Consider the following 22,240-nt stretch of genomic DNA (forward strand, 5'->3'; position numbering starts at 1 on the left):
CACACATATGAAGTCGCTGACAAATACTAGTGATACGAAATCATGACGTTAATGTATGGTTCAAAATGATATATTACCTGCTTAAAAGCTGTCACGACTTTGACCCTCATAATACAAGCAATACGTATAATGATGGTTATTTAATTGAGTTAATTTGATTAGCTTTGCAGGAAGCGTTCATGCACTGCGTATGTTAATTTACAATAATATCATTTTTATCGGCTTAGTTTACCTCTAGTACAGGGCCAGGCGTTCCTTCTTATATGAAGCCTAAACATTCCCACGCTGTTCCTATGTTTGATTTTCTTACGATCACAATGATTATTTTATATTAGCTGACGCGCGCGTTCCCGTAGGAATATGGGGATAATATATAGCATATAGCCTTTCTCGATAAATGGGCACATGATAAATAACACTGAAAGATTTTTTCAAATCGGACCAGTAGTTCCCGAGATAAGCGCGTTCAATCAAACAAACAAACTCTTCAGCTTTATAATATTAATATAGACTATAGATAAGTTATGTGCCTACAAAATCACCGCAAAATTCCGGTCCGATTTTAACTAATCCACTGAGCGCACACATACAAAATTTTGTGTTTACTTACATTATATATTGATGTAGGTACAGGTATATTGTTTTTACACACTTTCTGAACACAGATATTATTCGTTTAAATAACTTTCGTAGTTCACAATGCGACTAAATTAAATTAAGACGATTAGCCACTTTGGTCCTTCTCAGTTTGGACGCGTTAGTGACATACTCGTACGAGTATCTAATAGTATAAAATCTTTGACGATCACTATTAGATTATAATGATAATGACCAGGAAAGACTTAATGTATTTTCCCAGGCAGCGGAGATACACAACAGTACCATTCACGAACTTTCTGCTCTGGGCTCGGAATTTTTACTGAAAACTTGGAAATAGAAAAAGCTCAATATTTCGCCGCCGCGCGGTTTCACCCGCGTGGTTCCCGTTCCCGTAGGAATACAGGAATAATATATAGCTCATAATTTTTAACGATAAATGGGCTATTTAACACTGAAAGAATTTTTCAAATCGGACCAGTCGTTTCCGAGATTAGCGCGTTCAAACAAACAAACAAACTCATCAGCTTTATAATATTAGTATAGATTTCCTCAGAAATACGATCTAGGCACATCGGGTTATATTTAAACACAAAACTCTGTATAACCGTCACAATTTATTATTAATACATGATTAATTATTATTATGTTTGTAACCTAGGAAGGTCCGTTAAGGTACAGGTTCCAAAGTGCTTGAATAAAGCACAAAGTAAACCTATTTAAGACTTAGTACCACTCAGTATGCTTCACTGGATTGTTGGTGAACAGGAGTTATTACTATGGAGATTATTAAGTACTTACCGTTGGTTTTGATGCAGTTTACATTAATTCTTGGATCGCGTAAGTAATTACTCTCTCGCGCTTTTCTATATATAGAATAGATAAATCGGGAATCACGGCTAATCGAGCCATGATAGCCCAGTGCATGGCCTATGCCTTTGATTACGGAGGGCGTAGGTTCGAATCCGGTCAGGGGCATGAACCTCCAACTTTTCAGTAATATACATATTAGGAAATTAAAATATCAGGTGTTTCAAACGGTGAAGGAAGAACATCGCGAGGAAACCTGCATAACTGAGAATTTTCTTAATTCTCTACGTGTGAGAAGTCTACCCATCCGCATTAGGTCAGCGTGGTGGACTATTGGCAAATCCCTTTTTATTCTGTGAGGAGACTCGAGCTCAGCAGTAAGCCGAATATGGTGATGATACCATATAATGTTTTCAAAATTGGAGTCAAATCAATTGAGGTTTTATACCCCTCCGTTGCGCAATACATATTATTAATACGTTTTACAATAGATATTATGGTGTATATTGATTTAATGCCAAGAACCAGGTCTAATAATAATCTTTTTATAATAAAAAATTGAACCGACAACAAAAACGTATTTCAGTAATTTTGATTTTAACACAAAATTACTAAACCGATTTTCATGAAAATAAAATGGAAATATTATATATATTTTTTTTTTTTTATTCTTTTACAAGTTAGCCCTTGACTACAATCTCACCTGATGGTAAGTGATGATGCAGTCTAAGATGGAAGCGGGCTAACTTGTAACGAGGAGGATGAAAATCCACACCCCTTTCGGTTTCTACACGGCATCGTACCGGAACGCTAAATCGCTTGGCGGTACGTCTTTGCCGGTAGGGTGGTAACTAGCCACGGCCGAAGCCTCCCACCAGCCAGACCTGGACAAATTAAGAAAATCTCAATCTGCCCAGCCGGGGATCGAACCCAGGACCTCCGTCTTGTAAATCCACCGCGCATACCACTGCACCACGGAGGCCGTCAAAAAATATACTCTTTCAACCAAAAACAGAATTTTTTAATTGGTTGTTAAATTAATGAGTTATGAGATAACAAACATTAAAAAACATACGCGTTGAATTGAGACCCTCCTCCTTTTTTTGAAGTCGGTCTATCAACACATCATATTTTTATATGATGTGTTGATAGAATGATCAAATATTAGCCATGTTTCACAGTGGTACTTATTAACAAAATACTAAAACAATGTATAAAAGCTTACAATGAAATTTATTAAGATCTAATCAAAAATCAAAAGGCTGTTATGTACGAAAAGCGTGAGAAAATGATTTTTTTTATAATCTTTTTTCTTTATAATTTGGGTTGAGATAAATCCAATAAATCAAAGATCATACAAATAAAAAAATACAAAATATTTATTGGTTTACATCCAAGTTTTTATAAATTTCATTGTTGAAACCTTCTTTTGGGCATGATGATGCCTGTGACAGTAGGCCTCACTCTTCCATCATAAAAATTATTCTAGCCTTGAATACTCGAGTAATTAAAGAAGTTTGTAAAGATATGATTACTTTCAGCATTTCTGACCCAAAAATGTTATCTATGGGATGCAAGATGTCTGACTTCGACCGCTCAAACACTTGTTCCATCACTCACGGCTGGTATTCCCGAGTTGGGAGTGGAACGGCTCGATACCATGTACATTGATAGCCTGCATGTCGATCAGGAAGGATACAAAGTTGATTGGTATAACATCTATTTGCAAGGCTTGAGGAACACGGTTATTGATAACCTCAGGTTTGGAATTAAAATCTACATTATATTAAGAAGATGGTCCATTTCAGGTCCACTCTTGTACCCCGTATCAATAAAATTTAAAAAATACAAGGATTTTATTAAAATCTAAATAAGTGAATAAATCTGACTAAATAAAAAGAAACAAATAAAATTAAAACCCAAGTTTTTGAGTTATATCAAGATGGCGCCCATAAAGCAACTATGACATGACAATTGACAGCAAACGTCAAATCGACTACTGTATTGAAAACGTCATGAATCCGCCATTATTAGTGTTGAATTTCATGGGAGAGAATGAATTTAATTCGAAAAAATTAAAATTGTTTAAAATTAAAATAAGGAAAAAATTGTAAACAAAATGTTTGGTACTTTGACGATCATTACGCTAATATCTTAGTATGTTGATACGTAAGAACACATTCATACTGTAATTTTCAAGCCCTTTTTACATATTTTTTCAGCATTGACATTAACTCTAAGGTGATGAGGCTGTTGTTTCACACAGATGTGTCGGTAAAAGCTCATTACGTGAAGAAGGGATATTTGCTTTCACTGCCAGTAGCGGGGGAAGGTGAAGTGAATATGAAATTAAGTGAGTTATCCTTTAAGGATTGGATGTCGTAATCTATATAGTTATTTATTTATCAATAAATTTAATCATCAATCGTAAACTATTACCAATCTCTTGCCTTTTTAGTGGAGTCTGGTTTTACGTTTCTTATTTATTTATTTTTAACCCCCGACGCAAAAAGAGGGGTGTTATAAATTTCACGTGTCTGTCTGTCTGTCTGTGGCACCATAGCTCCCGAACGGATGAAGCGATTTCAATTTAGTTTTTTCTGTATTAAGGTGACTTACGGGCGAGTGTTCTTAGACATGTTTGATGAAAATCGGTTGAGCCGTTTAAAAGTTGTGGGGGTTGAAAGTGGGGAAGAACAACCGAATGTCTGCAAATATATTTGAGTGGGGTCTCAAATGAAAGCACACTGAAGGGGAATATTGACGACTTGATCGAGAGTGTAATTAAAAATTTCATGACATTCGGGGATTCTTCATAATTTTTAATTTTATGTTATATAGATATCTGTTATCTATACAAATATTATGAAAAAAAATAAAGTTCGTTGTGAAGTAGGAGGTAATCTTTGAATCTATAGAACTGATGTGAAGAGTGATTAACATTTATATTTTCAGAGAACGTCCATATGGAGTTTGTTGTTCCCTTTGATATCATAAAAGATGTTCAAGGCAGGCATATAATTGATCTAAAGGGCTACCAATACTGGTATGACGTGAAAGATGGCGTCGATGTGGTTTTCGGGAATCTTTATTATGGGAACAATGAATTAAGTAAGTTATTATAAATGTAACCACATCTAATGACGGACTATTTTCATAAGTGACTCAAGGCACTAATTAAGTTCTCAATAAGTGACCCAAGTCCTTAAATTAGAGTTGAAAATTTGACTTTTAATCCTGAAAAGTCCATAGTTGTTGCGAGATTTGCGAAAAATTGATGGTTATGATGGTTTGATGGTGTTGAATGTTTGTTACTATTTTACGTCGCGATTACTTTGTCGAATTCGTTGAAATTTGGAATTGACATAGATTATAGACTGCATTAATATATAGGCTACTTTTCATCCCGGAAGATTAATGGTCCCCGTGGGACATTTGTTACTCTTTAACGCCGCAACTACTGAACCGAATTCGCTGAAATTTGGAATAGAGACCCTTTGAGATTGAGAATTATCCCTCAAAAATCATTGATTCCCAAGATATTTGTGAAATGTTTATGTTTATGATATATATATTTCTGACTGTTTCACGGAATAACTTCTCAATGGATTTGGCTGAAATTTGGAATGGAAACGATTTATGGACAACTTAATTTTAACAAAGTCGCGGATATCAACTAGTTATCTAAAAATACAAACAAGTTAGAGTATTAGAGTGATGAAGATAACATGCCGATAATGATCAATGATCATGTTGTCTACTGTTTCAGGTCGCAAATTCCACACATTGGTGCAGCAGAATTGGAAACTGTTGACAATAAAATACAATCGATTCTTATTCGATAAGAGTAATGACAAAATTTTCAATGCGATCCGAAATTATGTACACTCAGTGCCATTAGATTCAGTTCTCTTGTACTATTAACATTACATGCAACATAATATGCACATTATAAATGTTTTAGTTATTGTAATTAATATACAAATAAAGTAATTAAAATATACCATTCTATTCTTTCGCAGAGTTGTTTTTTTTCCGATCCGATTTTATAGAGCATATCTGTATAGGGACCCATTTTCAGCCAATGGTCTTGTAACGGAAAGCTTCGACCAACATCATAAGAAGCTTTCGTTTAACTGCTGGATCAAGGGTCGGATACAGAAGACAGTGATTCTTGAGACGGCGTGTATTGTGAGGCGGTTCATCAAAAATGTCAAAAATGTCGTCTCAAATGTCCCGCTGAGTTGATTTTTTTTATAAATTTTTAATATATGTATTATATTTTGTATCATTAACATTGTTAAACATTTCAAAAAGGCAAATATGTAAATGAGAGAACAAAACATAATCGTATTTCGATATGTTAAGGAATTCTGAGTTATAAATTACCGATGAAGATGAGAAAATAAAAATAATGAAATACAGTTGTTTAACTTAACTGTATGTATGTATGTATATGTTACCATTAAATTGTAAAATACGTTATTTATAATCTCATTCATCATCATCATCATCAACCTAACCTAACCTAACTTTAGATTTGACTAAATTATACTTATAATGGGGATGATGACTAGGTTTGAATATATTGATTTTTATGATACATTTGGGTGAATAAGGTCAATGTTACTGATTTACATACATACATAAAAAGCAAATATTGTCTGGATATTTGCAAAATAAATAAGATTATAAAATTTCAAAATCTATTTTTATCGTAATTAGATGAAAATTCATACAGTTCTAACTTCCTTACATTAAATGTGATATTTTCAATAAATGAACTATAAACATAAACTCACAAATAACAAAGATATTAGTAATTTTGTTTGAACGCCCATACAAACCTAACGATCAGTGAGCCGACGACGTCACTAAATAGTGCCATTTTGTTTGGAGCGTTTTTCAGGAATCCGCGGCAGCACCGCAAATCTGACCCTTTAAATCCCTGTAGCTCCGAAAGTAATGATCGCAGATACCCTGTTACTTTTACAAAATTGCTTTGCTATTAGTATACTCTTAATTTATATACAATTAGAAAGTACACTGACCACTTCTCCGATTTTCTTTCTTTTCTTTTTTCTTTGATTTGTCCATTGTAATTTTTTACTATTTTTATTATGCCCGCTGTAATATTGTAACTCTATGGAAAATTTATCCTGATTGACAATTGAGAGTGTTCTTCGATTCCAGGGTTTGTTTTGGTTACAGTTTGATTTGTTATTTTAGTTGTCCTGACAAATATTGTGGTATTTATTATTTTGTTATTCTCCTTGTTCAACATAACCAATGTTGAACAAGGATAACAAAATAATTCTTATTTTTTAAATCCACTTTTGAAGCTTCTGCTAAACATATTAAAGGTATATTTATTTTTATAGGGTAAATATACAAATTAACAATTCCCTTAATTGCGATCGAGTTAGATTGATATCAAAGTTAATCTTTGAATGACCGTGGTTTCTCCTTACCGTATCTTAGGTACCCGACTGCAATGGATATAATATTTTCATCTTGAAAATGAATTACCTTAATTAATTAGGTACGATTTTAATTATGTTATCTTATATTATAAATTTTAATATTTATAAGCGGTTAAACGTTGTCCTTAACTTGTAGTGGATTTGCCATTCCAGACGGTGTTGGCAGTTAGCACTATGAAGAAAATTAAAATGTTCGGTGCAACTTTTTTATGTATTGTTGTAACGTATATACAAACGGCCATCGCCACACATACTCGTAAGTAGAAAATAATAATAAAGTATCATCCTACTAATATTATAAACACGAAAGTTTGTATGGATGTTTGGATGTATGATTGGATGTTTGTTACTATTTAACGCCGCAACTACTGGACCGAGTTGGCTGAAATTTGGAATGGAAATAGATTTTACTCTTGATTTTTTTTTATCCCGAAAAAATCCTTGGATTCACGAGATTTACGAAAACCTTCGGTTCGGTAGTTTTCAATAAAATTGGTGTACTTCTGAGCTAATATAAACAATATATAGTAGACAAGCTTACAGCTAGGTAGACAAAAATTTCAAAAAAGCTTGATTGTGCTTATTATAGGCACAAAGGTTTTATAAATAACAATAATGCATAACGATTTTCAAATCACAATCTTTCAAAAATACTATATTTATTTATGTGCGAAAGTCGGTTTGTTTGTAACGCTTTATTGCCTGAACCAGATAACGGAATTAGAAAATTGTTTAACCAAAATAAAAATACATTGTCAGCGAGTAACATAGGCTATGGGTCCAGGGGAACTATGCGAGTGAAACCGCTAATCGACTCCTAGTATATAAAATTTTGTTTTCACCCATTGCTGGCCTACGAAACCTAAACCTTTATGCCTACCTATATTATGTGGCTTTGCCACGTCATGTTTTCTGTGGCCACGTTTATGTTTCTAGTAAATAAATTAATTTGAAGCTTAAAATACTACTTATATAAGTAGTACATTATATTTTTTAATTAATTATACATATAATAAAACAATATAATCCGTAATAATTAAAAAATGTGAATAGGTACAAGTCTAAGTCATTAGCGTGATTAAATCTTTAACGTTTTTACTTCATAAACATAAATCTCTAATAATATTATACTCGTAACAAGTTATAGTTTTTCAAAGTAAAAAAATAGATATTTTGTATTCCACAATGTATAAATTAAACAGACAATAAAAACTGAGTTGGTGTGGGTAAATTTATAACAAAATGTAACTTTGTCCTCCAACATAAGAGTTAGTTTTACGCAGTGGAAGTAAAAAATATGGATATGCTTGAAAATGTACGAGTAGATTAGTAATTTCCGTATTACTGTCACAATATTATTTATTTACTAGCTGACGCCGCGTGGTTCCCGTTCTCGTGAAAATACGGGGATAATTTATAGAATATAGCCTTTCTCGCTTGATGGGCTATCTAACACTGAAATCATTTTTCGTATCGGACCAGTAGTTCCTGAGAGCGTTCAATCAAACAAACAAACAAACTCTTCAGCTTTATAATATAAGTAATAGACTATATATTATCAACTTGCATTCACTATTTACAAATGCGAATTGGCAGACTTCACACACGTTATAATTAAGACTATTCTCGGGTATGCAGGTTTCTTCCTTTGTTTTTCCTTCACCGTTTGAGACACGTGTTATTTAATTTATTAAAACGCACGCAACTGAAAAGTTGGAGGTGCTTCTCCGGACCGGATTCGAACCAACTAGGCTATCTTATATTCATATCCACTAGGCTATCATGTGTCTTTTTGACTTTATACCAGCAGCGGAGCTTCTTCTATACCTGCAACTGTTCCTTAATTTTTAGTCATTCGGGATTATTTAATATACCGAACGACGAATATCTTAGCATTCCATGGATTCATCGTGCGGGTGCCGAGTCCATCGCGTGGTAGAGAGAAAAGCTTCAAGCAGAGTCCTGAACTTGTAAATACAGGACGCAGGGTTAAGTAATTCCTTGACAATCGATTAACAATCCCGAAAACAATTTGGTAAGATCCTATTAGTGCACCTTTTCCATATTATAGCCTAAAATCGTACTAAGTTTCATTTGAATTTCTATAGTGGTGATGCTCGGTCAACATAAAATACGGACAAAAAATTAAAAAATATATATTTTTGGCTTCAGTATCGATTATATAATGCCCTCCAACTAAAAATTTAAAAATAGGTTCAGTGCACAGAATTTGGCCTGTCCCAGTTTAATACAAGTATAAATATAGGTTAATATTAAGATAAATATAAAGATCACTATTAGTGATAAGGTTGCACTGCGTTTTATCTTTAGATAAAAGATTTTGTATGTTTTTATTTAATGACTTTGTAGTTATTTAAATAAGTAATAAATAAAAAAATAAACAAAGCTTTATTGTGAAACTTCAAACTTTTTAGTCTGTATAATATCCTAATAAAAAAATTGTTAGCTAATACAAACGTTTCTTTTTTTCGTTAAAGATAAAATTCCAGATACTGAAATTGCGGTAAAGTGTGCGCTAAATGATTCCGTGTGTCTCACACAGCAAGCTCAAAACACTTTACAACTATTCGTCGAAGGGATTCCTGAACTTGGAATTAAAAAAATTGATAAATTGTATATAGATGACGTAATAGTACAAATTCCCAAGTTTAGTTATGCCTGGGTCAATATAACGATAGCCGGAATGAGAAACGCGATTATTGATAAAGTAAGGTAAGTATTTTTAAGTTTTCATAAGTATCTCATTAAAGATAGTATTTCACGCCAGAGCTCCTCCTGAGATACTGGCAAGCATTTACGTTAGCGTTATTTTTTCATTTTATTTGTTTAGTATTCTACAAAGTACATATTAAAATTAAGCCCAACCATGATGCAACACAAACCACGGCTGGTTTTACTGTGCACTGGTTATTATTACATATAATAATAGGGGTTAAAGTATGAAATTGCCGTTTTATTGCAATAGGTTTTTTGAATTGACATAGAATCTTCATGGTTTGAGGTTTTCGAATGAAACTTTTTTCAAATGGTTTCTATGATGTTTTTTTTTTTAAATGTAAAACATTTGAATATCGGCTTTCAATTGTTTTTATTATTCAATTCAGACAAAAAAGATGGATACTGCGAAAATTCGAGTGATTTTTGAATACGAGTTCCGACGCGGAACTAACGCAGCAGAAACAGCCCGCAATATCAATGCTGCGTTTGGAGAGGGGTCTACTAATGAACGCACCGTGCGATTTTGGTTTAAACGCTTTCGTGATGGAAATTTCGACTTAAAGAAAAAGCCACGAGGAAGACCGCCCATACAGGTGAATAACGATGAATTAAGAGAGATAGTGGAAGCCGATCCTAGTCAAACTACCCAGGAATTAGCGGCATGGTTTAACGTTACCTTACCCACAATATTGACTCACTTGCGTCAAATGAATAAAATAAAAAATACGAAAAATGGGTGCCTCGTAATTTGACTGATCTGCAGAAAGAAACGCGTGTTGAAACTTGTGTTGCCTTGTTGACCCGGTACAGAAATGAAGGAATATTGGATCGAATTGTAACATGTGATGAAAAGTGGATTCTTTATGTTAACCGGAAAAGAAATATGCAATGGCTGACCCCAGGTCAAATGCCACAACAGTGTCCTAAAGCAAAACTTACCAACAAAAAGGTAACTGTTTGGTGGCCTCAGCATGGTGTTATTCACTATAGTTTTCTCCGATCTGGTCAAGCAATAACGGCAGATGTCTATTGTGCTGAACTCCGAACCATGTTGACAAAACTAGCAGTTAAACAGCCCCGACTCATGAATCGATCTTCACCATTATTGCTCCACGACAACGCGAGAAACCATTTTAACCCTTCAGGAACTGCAGTTAGAAACTATTCGTCATCCTCCGTATTCACCAGACCTTGCTCCAACGGACTACCATTTTTTTTGTGATTTGGACAATTATCTACGTGACAAGAAGTTTTCTTCCGAGGAGGCAGTACAAAATGCTTTCACACAGTTTGTGCAGTCTAGATCGTCGGAGTTCTATCGCAAAGGCATTAATGACCTTCCTATTAGATGGCAGCAATGTATAGATAATAATGGCAACTATTTTGATTAAATTAATTAAATAAATTTGTTAAAAATTAAAAAATTAACAATTTAGATTTTCAGTACAAATCGGCAATTTCATACTTTACCCGTAATATATTAAAAAAATCAAATAACAAAGAAATCATGGGCTGTGGCGGAGTCCTGGACACGGTTGAATTGTTGTACTTGAATATGTAGTTGGTACAAGTTGATTAATTTCCTAGAGCATTACAAATTTTTCATATCTAATATCTTTTCTTAGAACGAAATTATATAGATACTAATTGATTATGAAACACGGCTAAAACTCACGTGATATTACGTCGGAGTATGCCCGACTAGTTACCCATACGGGGCACGTGAGTTTTAGCCGTGTTTCATAATCAATTAATATGAATAACACTTACGATGGTTTATATAGATACTATTGTTGTTTCAGTATAAATCAGGACCTGAAATATATCAGAGTTTTATTTCACACGACTATGATCATGGAGTTTGATTACATCTGCGATGGTATATTGATGTCCTTATTTTATATATTTGGTGATGGAAAAGGACACGTTACTCTTAGTAAGTACCTGTTTTATTTTTCATTATATTTATAAAATACTAACCAACGCCCCATGGTTTTACACGCGTCATTCCCGTTCAAGTAAGATAAGAGGGTTAAAATATAGCTTATGCCACTCACAAATAACTTTCTAGTGGTACAAGAATTTCAATTCAAAGGTTTCAATTAATTGATTTTTAAGAGGCATTCGTTTGAATAAGGTCAATATTAACTAATTAATATTTGAACACATTGTCTGGATCATCATCATTAATAGCCGATGGACGTCCACTGCTGGCCTCTTACATGAACTTCCAAACAAAACGGTCTCGAGCCGCGAGCATCCAGCGGCTCCCTGCAACCCGCTTGATGTCCTCGGTCCACCTAGTGGGGGGGTCGACCAACACTGCGCTTTACTTTCACTGCGATTGTATGAATGATTATAAAATATATAAAATTATTTCATTTAATAATGAAATGAAAGTCTTTTATCGTTATAAGATGAAATACATTCATTCATGAATGTGATTTTTTTTAACACTCTCATATATTTATTACTCCTTTTTTTTTTTAGTTTTTAGTCTAACTTTTAACATTTCTAATATAAATGTAAAATACAAAACACTATTAAAAATAAAAAAAAAAAGTTAACCCTCCCACTGCGGGACATTTGAGTGCCCAAGCAACCGGTGGTCAGGGCTCCAGAGTGAGGAACCTCCTCACAATACGCACCGTCTCAAGAATCACTGCCTTCTGTATCCGACCCTTGATCCAGCAGTTAAGTGAAGGCTCCTTAAGATGTTGGTCGAAGCTTTGAAGTAGTAATATAAACGCACAAATCACAACATGCTTCGCTATTAGCATACTCATACATTAAATAAAATTAAAAAAAAGCATTGTTTATCTATGAAAATATCTTCTTAAAATTATTTTAACCAATTTCAGAGGATATGCAAATGGAGATCTTGTTTGTGTATGATATAATAAAAGATCATAATGGAAAACACATCATGGATTTAAAGACTTACTACTACGGGTTTGACCCAGTAGGTGGTGTTGATTATTACTTCACCAATTTATTTAACGGAGAGACTGAAAGAAGTAAGTTTATATACACCATCATCATATCAGCCGATGGACGTTCACTGCAGGAGATATAGACTGTTGTAGGAACTTCCAACCACGGTCCTGAGTTGTCTGCATCCAGCGACTCCCTGCGACTCGCTTGATGTCGTCAGTCCACATTGTGAGGGGTTGACCAACACTCGGGGTCGCCGTTGCAGCACCATGAGAGCCCAAAGTCAATCGCCTTCTCGAACTATGTGCCCGCCCATTGCTACTCCAGCTTGTGACTTTCGTTCTTCTGCGGAATCTCCTAATTTCTCATACGTAACAAGCCTTCTTATGAAGCCCATAGTTTGCCAATATTTTGACATTTACATAATCAACTCCAAAAATTTTTAGAAAATTGTCATTCCAAAAAATATTTAGGTACCTACTAGCTGACGCCGCGCAGTTTCACCCGGGTGGTTCCCGTTCCCCTAGGAAAACGGGGGTAATATATAGCCTTTCTTGATAAAAGAATTTTTAAATCGTTTGAGTAATTCCTGAGATTAGCTCTTTCAAGCAACAAACAAACTCTGCAGCCTTATAATATTAGTACAGATTTGATATAATTTTTGTTTAATTTCAGCTAAATTGCTTCTTGACCTGATGAATGAAAGTTGGAGAATAATCGTGGCTTACTTTAGTGGATATTTTAATAAAAAGATAACAGACAAATTCTTTACAACACTCCAAATCTACATGCGATCTCGACCTTTACAAGAATATGCTCTATATTGAAAATTGATCATTAAATGAAAAAATATTATGAGAGAAAAGTATTACTGTGTGTTTTTTGGTAGCAAAATACGTAACATAAAATCTTTTTCTTTGTCTTACCTAGGTTGTTTTTTATTAAAATAACATCAATTGTTGGAAATTGATGTTATTTTAATAAAAACAAAAATGTTACAACAATTGTTTTTTTATATAAGTTAAAATATGTTATAGTTAAAAAAGATATATAATGACGTTATCAAAATTATTTACACATACCTATAATGTCCAGTTAATGTTATACTTACTTGATTTTTCCTCAACATTAAGCACAGTTTTTGCTTGTAAAGTTATTTGACTAGCTTAATGACTTTATATTAATCTTCTTGTGTGCATGCTGTACGTTTAACCTAGTTTATAGTTGCCTGAAAATATTAACTTAACTTTGAATACAATGTTTGTATCACAATTAGATTTAGACAATCCCATTATATGCCTTGAAGCTGGATAACTATCAATACAAGCGACTAATTGGATTTAACGTACATGTTCGCTACCAGTTAATTTATTCTTTATGGAGATTTAAAATAGAGCTCAAAAGTTATATAATATTTTTTATCTAATCTCGTGTCATAATATTCCAATTATGAAATCAAAAAATAACAATGGCATAGACTATTCACATGCATACTGTAATCAATTAAAAAATTAAATTATAACACTGCTCTTTTTACGGAAAGTGTGTTATAATATAACTTTTTTACTATTACAGCCAGTGATAGCCCAGTGGATATGACCTCTGCCTCCGATTCCGGAGGGTGTGGGTTCGAATCCGGTCCGGGGCATGCACCTCCAACTTATCACTTGTGTGCATTTTAAGAAATTAAATATCACATGTCTCAAACGGTGAAGGAAAAAATCGTGAGGAAACCTGCACACCAGAGAATTTCTTAATTCTCTCCGTGTGTGAAGTCTGCCAATCCGCATTGGGCCAGCGTGGTAGACTATTGGCCTAACCCCTTTCATTCTGAGAGGAGACTCGAGCTCAGCAGTGAGCCGTATATGGGTTGATAACGACGACGACGAATAATATGAGCTGAGAATAGCTATGTGTTCACGTAAAATAGACCGTAATGGACCGCCAAACTTAAAATACGTAGTAAATCAGACACTGTTACGCTTATAGTTGGCACAATGAGTGATTCTAAAGGCGGCCTTATTGCTATCAGCAATCTTTAGGTAACCCCTGGAGGATTGCTAAAAAGAGAGGGAAAGTGCAATATAAATTATTAAACATATTTATACATACGAGTATAATATACAAATTACAAAAATATAACAAAATATAACTAACTACTTATACAGGGTGTCGTCGTAGTCTGACATCAAGACCTACTAAAATAACGCAACATATGTTAGCCGAAATTTTTCGGTTCTAACTACCTGAAAAGTTGATTTTATGATTGGTATTTTTTTTTTGAATAGATGTTTCACCTAATAAAACGTTGGTTTTTTCTTCTACACAGTGTGTTTTTTTCAAAAAACGGGCCTATTTACTTTTTATATGTTAGGTATAATTTTTTTTTGTAGGTATGTACTTATGAACTTTTAACGGCCACATTGAAAACAAATATACTAAGATAGATACATGATAAGAGACTGTTGGAACTAGAATGCTGAAATTTGGGATGGGTATGTATATTCATTACGTTTATAAAACGGAAAAAAATATTTGGGGTTCCTTCCTTATTGCAAATTGAGGATGATTCTTTTATCGTCTATCCCATGGTATCGTTACAGGTAAGAACTAATTTAATCTACGGAATTCTGTACTGAGTGTGGCAAGAGTGGCACGACACACACTTGGCCGGTTTGTTTATAGAAGAAATTCAGCATCTTATAGCCTGACCCACGGACACGAACCCGGGACCTCTAAAATATCACACACTTGGACGGTTTTATTTAAATGTTGTTTTGAGTTCACTTTTTTATTTAGTTTACTTTATACACAGTTGGATTATAAATAAATTATAATTAGTTGCTTTAATTTTATTATCTCAAAAATAATGATAATTAAAACCCGTAGTTGAGAATTGTAAATGAAAAACACATAAAATTAAAAAAGAGCATTTATTTACCTACAATGTGCCCGCAACTTCGTTCTTTTATTTTCAAATTGAATTTTTCATCTATTTGTACTTAACTGTGTTGTGATGGCTCAGTGGACGTGACCTCGGCCTTCGATTCGGAGGGCGTAGGTTTCGTAGGTCCCGGGTATGCACCTCTAACTTTTCAGTTATGTGCATTTTAAGAATTTAAATATCGCGTGTATGAAACGGAGAAACAACATCGTGAGGAAACCTGCATGCCTCCCTCTCACTATGAGAATATGGGTTGTTAATAATAATCTACATGTCATTATTAACAACCCATATTCTCGGAGTGAGAGGGGTTAGGTTAAAAGTTTACCAAGCTGACCCGGATTGCGGATTAGCAGGGTTCACACACGTAGAGAATTGAGAAAATTCATCTTCACATGTAGATCTCTCTAAATGATCTACATGTGAAAATTACATACCAAACTGCTTCGTGGAGGTTCGGACAAAATATGAACGAAAAATTTTCATTTTGATACCACAACATATTCATGAATAACCATGAAAAAAAGATTTTCACGAAGTTCTTAGATGACAATATAATAATAATAACTCTAGGCAAAGTTGTACTCAATCAAAAAATTATATTAAACTATTAAAGTCATTGAAATTAAAATACTGTTACTTATAAAAAATACATTTAGGAAAATTTTTTAACCGACTTCAAAAAAAGAAGGAGGTTCTCAATTCGTCTGTATGTTTTTTTTTTTGTATGTGTCATCATATAAGCATAAAGTTTTATTTATTTAAATATTATTGTGTTAAATGTACAGAAAAAAATATGCTTATTAATATTAAAATCGGTCATTAAACCTTCAACGACGTAATGACGTAGTTACGTTTGTAAATATAATTCAAATAACATACGAGTACAAAGTTCTGACAAAGTGTCGCTTCTTACTGTTTAATGATTGTATATACATGTAAATATTTAATTACATCTTTATTTCCGAGTGAAGTTTTGTAACATCTCATTAAAAATTAATTATTTCTGATTATTTCCATGATAAAATGAGTAGTTTAACAAAATAAATACACTCGTCAAAACTTCAGTCAGAATCAGTATCTACCGGTATCGACATCTATACAATGAAGAAATCGGAGATTTTTATAATTTTAGTTTTACATATTGTTACATTTGTACAACTTTCACACAATAAACTGGTCGGTAAGTGATTTTATTATTAGTAAGTATAATAACATTAATAATAACAATCTAAGGTGGGATATATATTTTTACATCACATTAAAATTATGGATTTACTTTATTTAATTTTTTTTTAAACAATGAATTTGATCTGAAAACATAATATTTCTAATTTACATTTTAAAATACTTTTTTTTTAATTAAATTATTTTTTATTATAAAGTCATTAATTTACAGATTCCGAAGTTGCAGTGAAATGTGCGGCAGTGAAATGTGCGCTCAACGATTCTGTGTGCTTGACCAAGCAAGCACAAAACACTTTGCAGTCATTCGTCAAAGGGATTCCTGAGCTTGGTATTCAAAAAATTGACAAATTGCACATTGATGACGTAATAGTACATACTCCCAAGTTTCACTATGCATGGGTTAATATAACAGTTGCAGGAATGAAAAACGCGATTTTTGATAAAGTTAGGTAAGCGTTTTAATTTATATTTATGTAAGTACTAGTATAATGGGCTACTTCTGGAAACTTTTCATCCGACAGACAGGTCGATGAAGGACTTTCATACAGATCTTCTACTTTAGAAATAAATTTGACTTATAGTAAGATTCCAAACTTATTGTTAAACTAATTAAAACGTACCGGCCCCTAAGGGTTTTTTTAAGTCACTTTTTTGTCATTTTTATTTTTGGATCCCTCTTGGTTGAGAAAAACCTGATTGTAATATTTTGAAGGGTTTTTTTGGCAAAGTTGTGATTCGCAAATTAATTCAAATCGGAGATTGAAGTTTTTTAAATTCGCTTTAGTCTGTTTTGGCAAAAGGCTCCGGTCGTGAATAATTACAAGCTTCAGCCTTTTTTTTTACTAAACGATTTTACATTCTAATACCTATTCCATAACATTACAATATATTTTATATGAGAGTATGTTTTTCTGTCTTTGAATGATTTCATTTTATTTTTACAGCATCAATCGGGAATTTAAATACATAAGAGTATTATTTCACACAAATATGGTTATGGAGTTCGATTATAAATGCGATGGTATATTATTGTCTTTACTTCGCGTTTATGGCGATGGAATAGGAAACATAACTCTAAGTAAGTTCCCGAATAATAAATATTATAAACTTTTTTTAAAGACTTTTAATTGTGATCGCCGATATCGAAAATAAAAATGGCGGCACGTTGACTATGTCAGCTTTCAAACAAAACGTTATCATCATCATAATCATTGCATGAACTTTCAAAATGATCTCGAGCCGCCAACATCCAGCGGTTCCTGACAACCCGCTTGATGTCCTCGGTCCACCTAGTCGACCAACACTGCACTTTCAAATGTAGGGTCGTCACTCCTACGCCTTGGGACCACAATGTCCATCGGCTCTTCGAATTATGTGCCCTGTCCATTGCCACTTCAGTTTCGCGACTCACTGAGCTATGTCAGTGACTTTGGTTCTTCTGAAACTCTAGCATAGCTCGCTCCATCGCCGTAAGTTACAAAAAAGTTTAATATTTTTCTAGAATTGTATAAAACATTCAAGCATCTCTTTCAGATGATATACAAATGGAAATCTTGTTCATGTATGATATCGTCAAAGATGATAACGGGAAAGACATTATGGATTTACATACTTACTATTACGGAGCTAACTCTGCAGGCGGCGTTCGGTATTACTTCTCTAATATATTCGACGGAGATGTTAAAAAGAGTAAGTTGATAAACATACCACCACTCTAAAGAAATGGAACTCGAAATAGTTCACTGAGGTCATAAAAATATTTATACTAATATTTTATAGCTGAAGTGTTTGTTTGGTTGAACGCACTAATCTCAGTCTCACAATATATTATCTCCTTATTTCTTTGGGAACAGGACCCACGCGGTTGAAACCGCGCGGCATCAGCTAGTATAGTATAGTAGTAGCAGTAGTATAGTATAGCATACATAGACGATGCCTGCGACTTCGTCCACGGAAGTCTGAGTCGCGCGAGTACTTTACAAATATACTGAAATTCGGCCAAACTGTACCATAAATGCGCGTTAAGCTGTTTGAGCATGTTTGTTCCGGAGTAATTTTACAAGTGAAATAATCGGAATTATTTGAATTACTTTGTATGAAAACATAAAAGTTATTTTGTTACTTAAAAAAATATTTATGCAGTTCGGCTCCTGTAAGTGGACTTGTACAATACCTTGAAGTTATGGAAAATACTCTGCAACCTCTGCACTCTGTAGCCTATATATTACTCCATAACCTATAGATATATGGTTTATCAAAAGTGCTTGTAAACTGGGCCTACTTGAAATAAATGAATTTAGATTTTTTTTGAATTATTTGAACATATGCAATAACTTTTTGATGTATGTCAAGACATCGGTTAACATTTTTTTAATAGTTTTATATGTTTAATTTCACAATAATATTAAAACTACGTAGAAGAAGAAGAAGAAGAAGAAATATACTTTATTGTACATTAAAAACAAAAATAAACAATAACTTATAATACCTACTTACGTACCTATCTATATTAACTACATATACATAAAAAAGGATATATACTAAATTTAAATCATACATCTAAAGACTCGGGCGTCGTAGAATTCGTCCAAATCGATGTTCATTACTAAAGTGCCCAGAACTCAGAAGGCTGGCAGTATTGCCACGTTGTATGGGAATACTAGTTCTCTGGCCTGAATATAGGCCATCCTTCTGGTCACGGGAGGCGTCGCTTAATCGCTTTGTAATTTCTTTAAAAAGAAAGCGAGTACTCGGACCCCACGGTCCTAGTGTTTCGTCCGCAAACGGCTCAAATATATAATCTCTGACGAGATTGCTGTATTTAGTCTCGTCGGTTATTATTTTTACGTTATTGATGTTGGTTTTTTTTTTAATTTCAGGTGAATTGCTTCTTGATACAATGAACGAAAGTTGGAGAATCTTCATGTCTAACTTTGGTGGTTACTTCAATAGGAAGATCACTGACAAATTGTATTATGCACTCAAAATCTACCTGCGATCTTGTCCTTTAGAAGAAATAGCTCAGTATTGAAAAGTATATTATATACGTAATTATTAAACAATAATAAAACATATCTTGCACTGAAATGTGTTTTAATTTATTATTATTTCATACTAATTGAATAAAGCTCGAAGTAACCATACATCAAGCATAGGTCTACCAATGAATTAATATTACCTAACTAGCGGACGCTTGCGACTTCGTCCACGTGGGATTTAGTTTTTCACAAATCCTTCAGGGACCATGGATTTTTTCGGGATAAAAACTAGCTTATGTGTTATTCCAGACTATAATCTATATCTACTTCAAATTTCAGGTGATTCGGTTCAGTAGCTGAGGCGTGAAAGAGTAACAAACATTCATACCATCAAAATCATTTTTTTTTCGCGATAAAAAGTAGCCTATGTATAAATCCAGAGTAAAATCTATTTCTATTCCAAATTTCAGCCAAATCGCTTCAGTAGTAGCGGCGTTAAAGAGTAACAAACATCCAAACATACATCCATATAAAGTTTCACGTTTCATCATTATCAACCCATATTCGGCTCACTGCTGAGCTCGAGTCTTCTCGTAAAAAGAGAGGAGTTAGGCCAATAGTCCACCACGCTGGCCCAATGAGGATTGGTAGACTTCACACACGCAGAGAATTGTAAATGTATAACTTTGAAAAGTGACTTTTATGTCAGAAATTCTTTCAATCAAACACTATTTTTAGCACCATTAAAAGCAATTAGCAAGTATGATACAACAGAATCAGATTTTGACACACTAAGCCTCGTCGGCGGCCACCATTTCAAGTATACTCATTACGTTGTTCTTGGCAGATACCAGATTTCAACTCTGCATCACTTTTCAAGATGCGCAATTATGGACATACAGGGAGCTGCGTGGTACCCACGACCCTAGTTAGTTTCTTGGCAATGTAATTTTTATACTTAAAAAAAAAAGAAAAGATGAAACTTTTCATAATGAAACACTTGCATGCATAAAGGGGCTTTCATTAGAGTAAGCACTGTACAAATTGTACAAAATGAGAAATTCCTTCTACATTGTTTGATAACAAACAGTTATCAGGGTAAGTAATGCATTTTTACTTATAAAAAGTGATTGCTATTGTTTAGAAAGTCCATAGTAATGCAAAAACACAATGTGGTATGAGACGAATATCTTAACAATCCATGGATTCACCGAGCAGCAGAGCAGAGCCCTGGACTCGTGAATAGGTGAAAGGTTAAGGAATGCCTTCACAATTAAGTAACACTCCCTTTTTCCGCATGTTTCTCCTTGCCTAGCACTAGAAAGACCGCAGCTGTCAAATTGACGATTCCGTGAAGTTAAATGTGTATATTTTAAAAGTTGTACTTTGTTTACACATGATACTCTTTGATTTTTAATGTTTTGTACTTTTGTGAACCTTTTTATTTAGGTAAATATGAAAATTTAGTATTTCACCCATATATTATTTTTTATCTTGATTTTAGGGCAACTTTACGTACATTTTTTTTTTTTAAAAAAGAACATTTGCCATATTTTTTATAATATGGCCAATATTCCCATTCCCCTCCAACTAGTCGGGAAAGACTGTGCTAGGAGTGGGTACGACAATAGACCAACGGGGTGAGGATCGAACCACCACCCCTCGGTGATGAGTCCGACCGCTCTTACCGTTGAGCTATTGAGGCTTCACAATAAAGTAATTTGATTAATTAACATTGATTATATCACACTAATATTATAAAGACGAAAGTTTGTGTGTGTGTAAGTAGGTATGTATGTTTGTTCCTCTGCTACTGAAGCGATTTGGCTGAAACTTGGAATGGAAATAGATTTAACTCTGGATTAACCCACTATGTGTTAATTCATGTTTTTTGGACAAAAAAACATGGATCCCGTGGGAATTGTGATAAACAGTTATTAAAATGGTCTGAGTCTCGGGTATTTGCTAAGCTAAAATTATCAGTATCCAGCTAGTTAAATGCGTTCATAGAAAGTAGAAAATCAGACAACAATTAATTTCTCCGAGTTGAGGTTTTTTTTCATATTTTCGGTTTTTCATTTCATACATTTCATATACTCACTGGCTAACTATTCATAAAAATCAGAGATATATTAATAGAAATCTTGAAAGTATAAGTTTTGCTATGAAGATTTTGAAAGGCCCTTTGTTTTAATCAAGATTATTTGGAACTACACATGTTATTAACTAGTGAACTGATTTGAAAAATTCTTTCAATGCTGGGAAGCTACACTATAGGCTATATTTTATCCTCTATTCCTACGGGAATGGGAACTACACGAGTGAACTACGTAGCGTCTGCTTTTAAAAAATAAATTATTAAATACAAATAGTAATCTTGTGAAAATAGAAGCCAAATTATTTGATGTAGTCTATGTTTTATAATGTATAGAATTTGGCACTTATTAAGATAACATTTCTTTTGTTGGCCTAATCGATAACGACACACATATTTGATATAGAATTTGGCTCCCATTTTCACATTTATGTTTTATAAGTCCGAAAAGCGGTTTCGAAGATATGAGTTA

At 33.6% G+C, this 22,240-nt stretch overlaps 2 protein-coding genes across 2 annotated transcripts; both read left to right on the top strand.

Moving 5' to 3' along the window:
• The first annotated feature begins 1,296 nt into the window (after positions 1 to 1,296).
• Positions 1,297 to 13,431, top strand: LOC112043106 (uncharacterized). Its single transcript, XM_024078384.2, has 9 exons — positions 1,297 to 1,437; positions 2,949 to 3,168; positions 3,630 to 3,760; positions 4,363 to 4,518; positions 5,177 to 5,329; positions 9,389 to 9,623; positions 11,432 to 11,565; positions 12,491 to 12,646; positions 13,239 to 13,431. Exons 1-9 carry the CDS (start codon positions 1,377 to 1,379, stop codon positions 13,388 to 13,390), a joined length of 1,398 nt encoding a protein of 465 aa, XP_023934152.2. The 5' UTR covers positions 1,297 to 1,376; the 3' UTR covers positions 13,391 to 13,431.
• A 2,960-nt stretch (positions 13,432 to 16,391) lies between these two features.
• On the top strand, positions 16,392 to 19,782 carry LOC112043051 (circadian clock-controlled protein daywake). The gene is made up of 5 exons (XM_024078312.2): positions 16,392 to 16,690; positions 16,907 to 17,144; positions 17,640 to 17,773; positions 18,229 to 18,384; positions 19,575 to 19,782. Exons 1-5 carry the CDS (start codon positions 16,612 to 16,614, stop codon positions 19,724 to 19,726), a joined length of 759 nt encoding a protein of 252 aa, XP_023934080.2. The 5' UTR covers positions 16,392 to 16,611; the 3' UTR covers positions 19,727 to 19,782.
• Positions 19,783 to 22,240: the final 2,458 nt, after the last annotated feature.

The sequence above is a fragment of the Bicyclus anynana genome, chromosome 13 (genome assembly GCF_947172395.1).
Source record: "Bicyclus anynana chromosome 13, ilBicAnyn1.1, whole genome shotgun sequence".
NCBI lineage: Eukaryota > Metazoa > Arthropoda > Insecta > Lepidoptera > Nymphalidae > Bicyclus > Bicyclus anynana.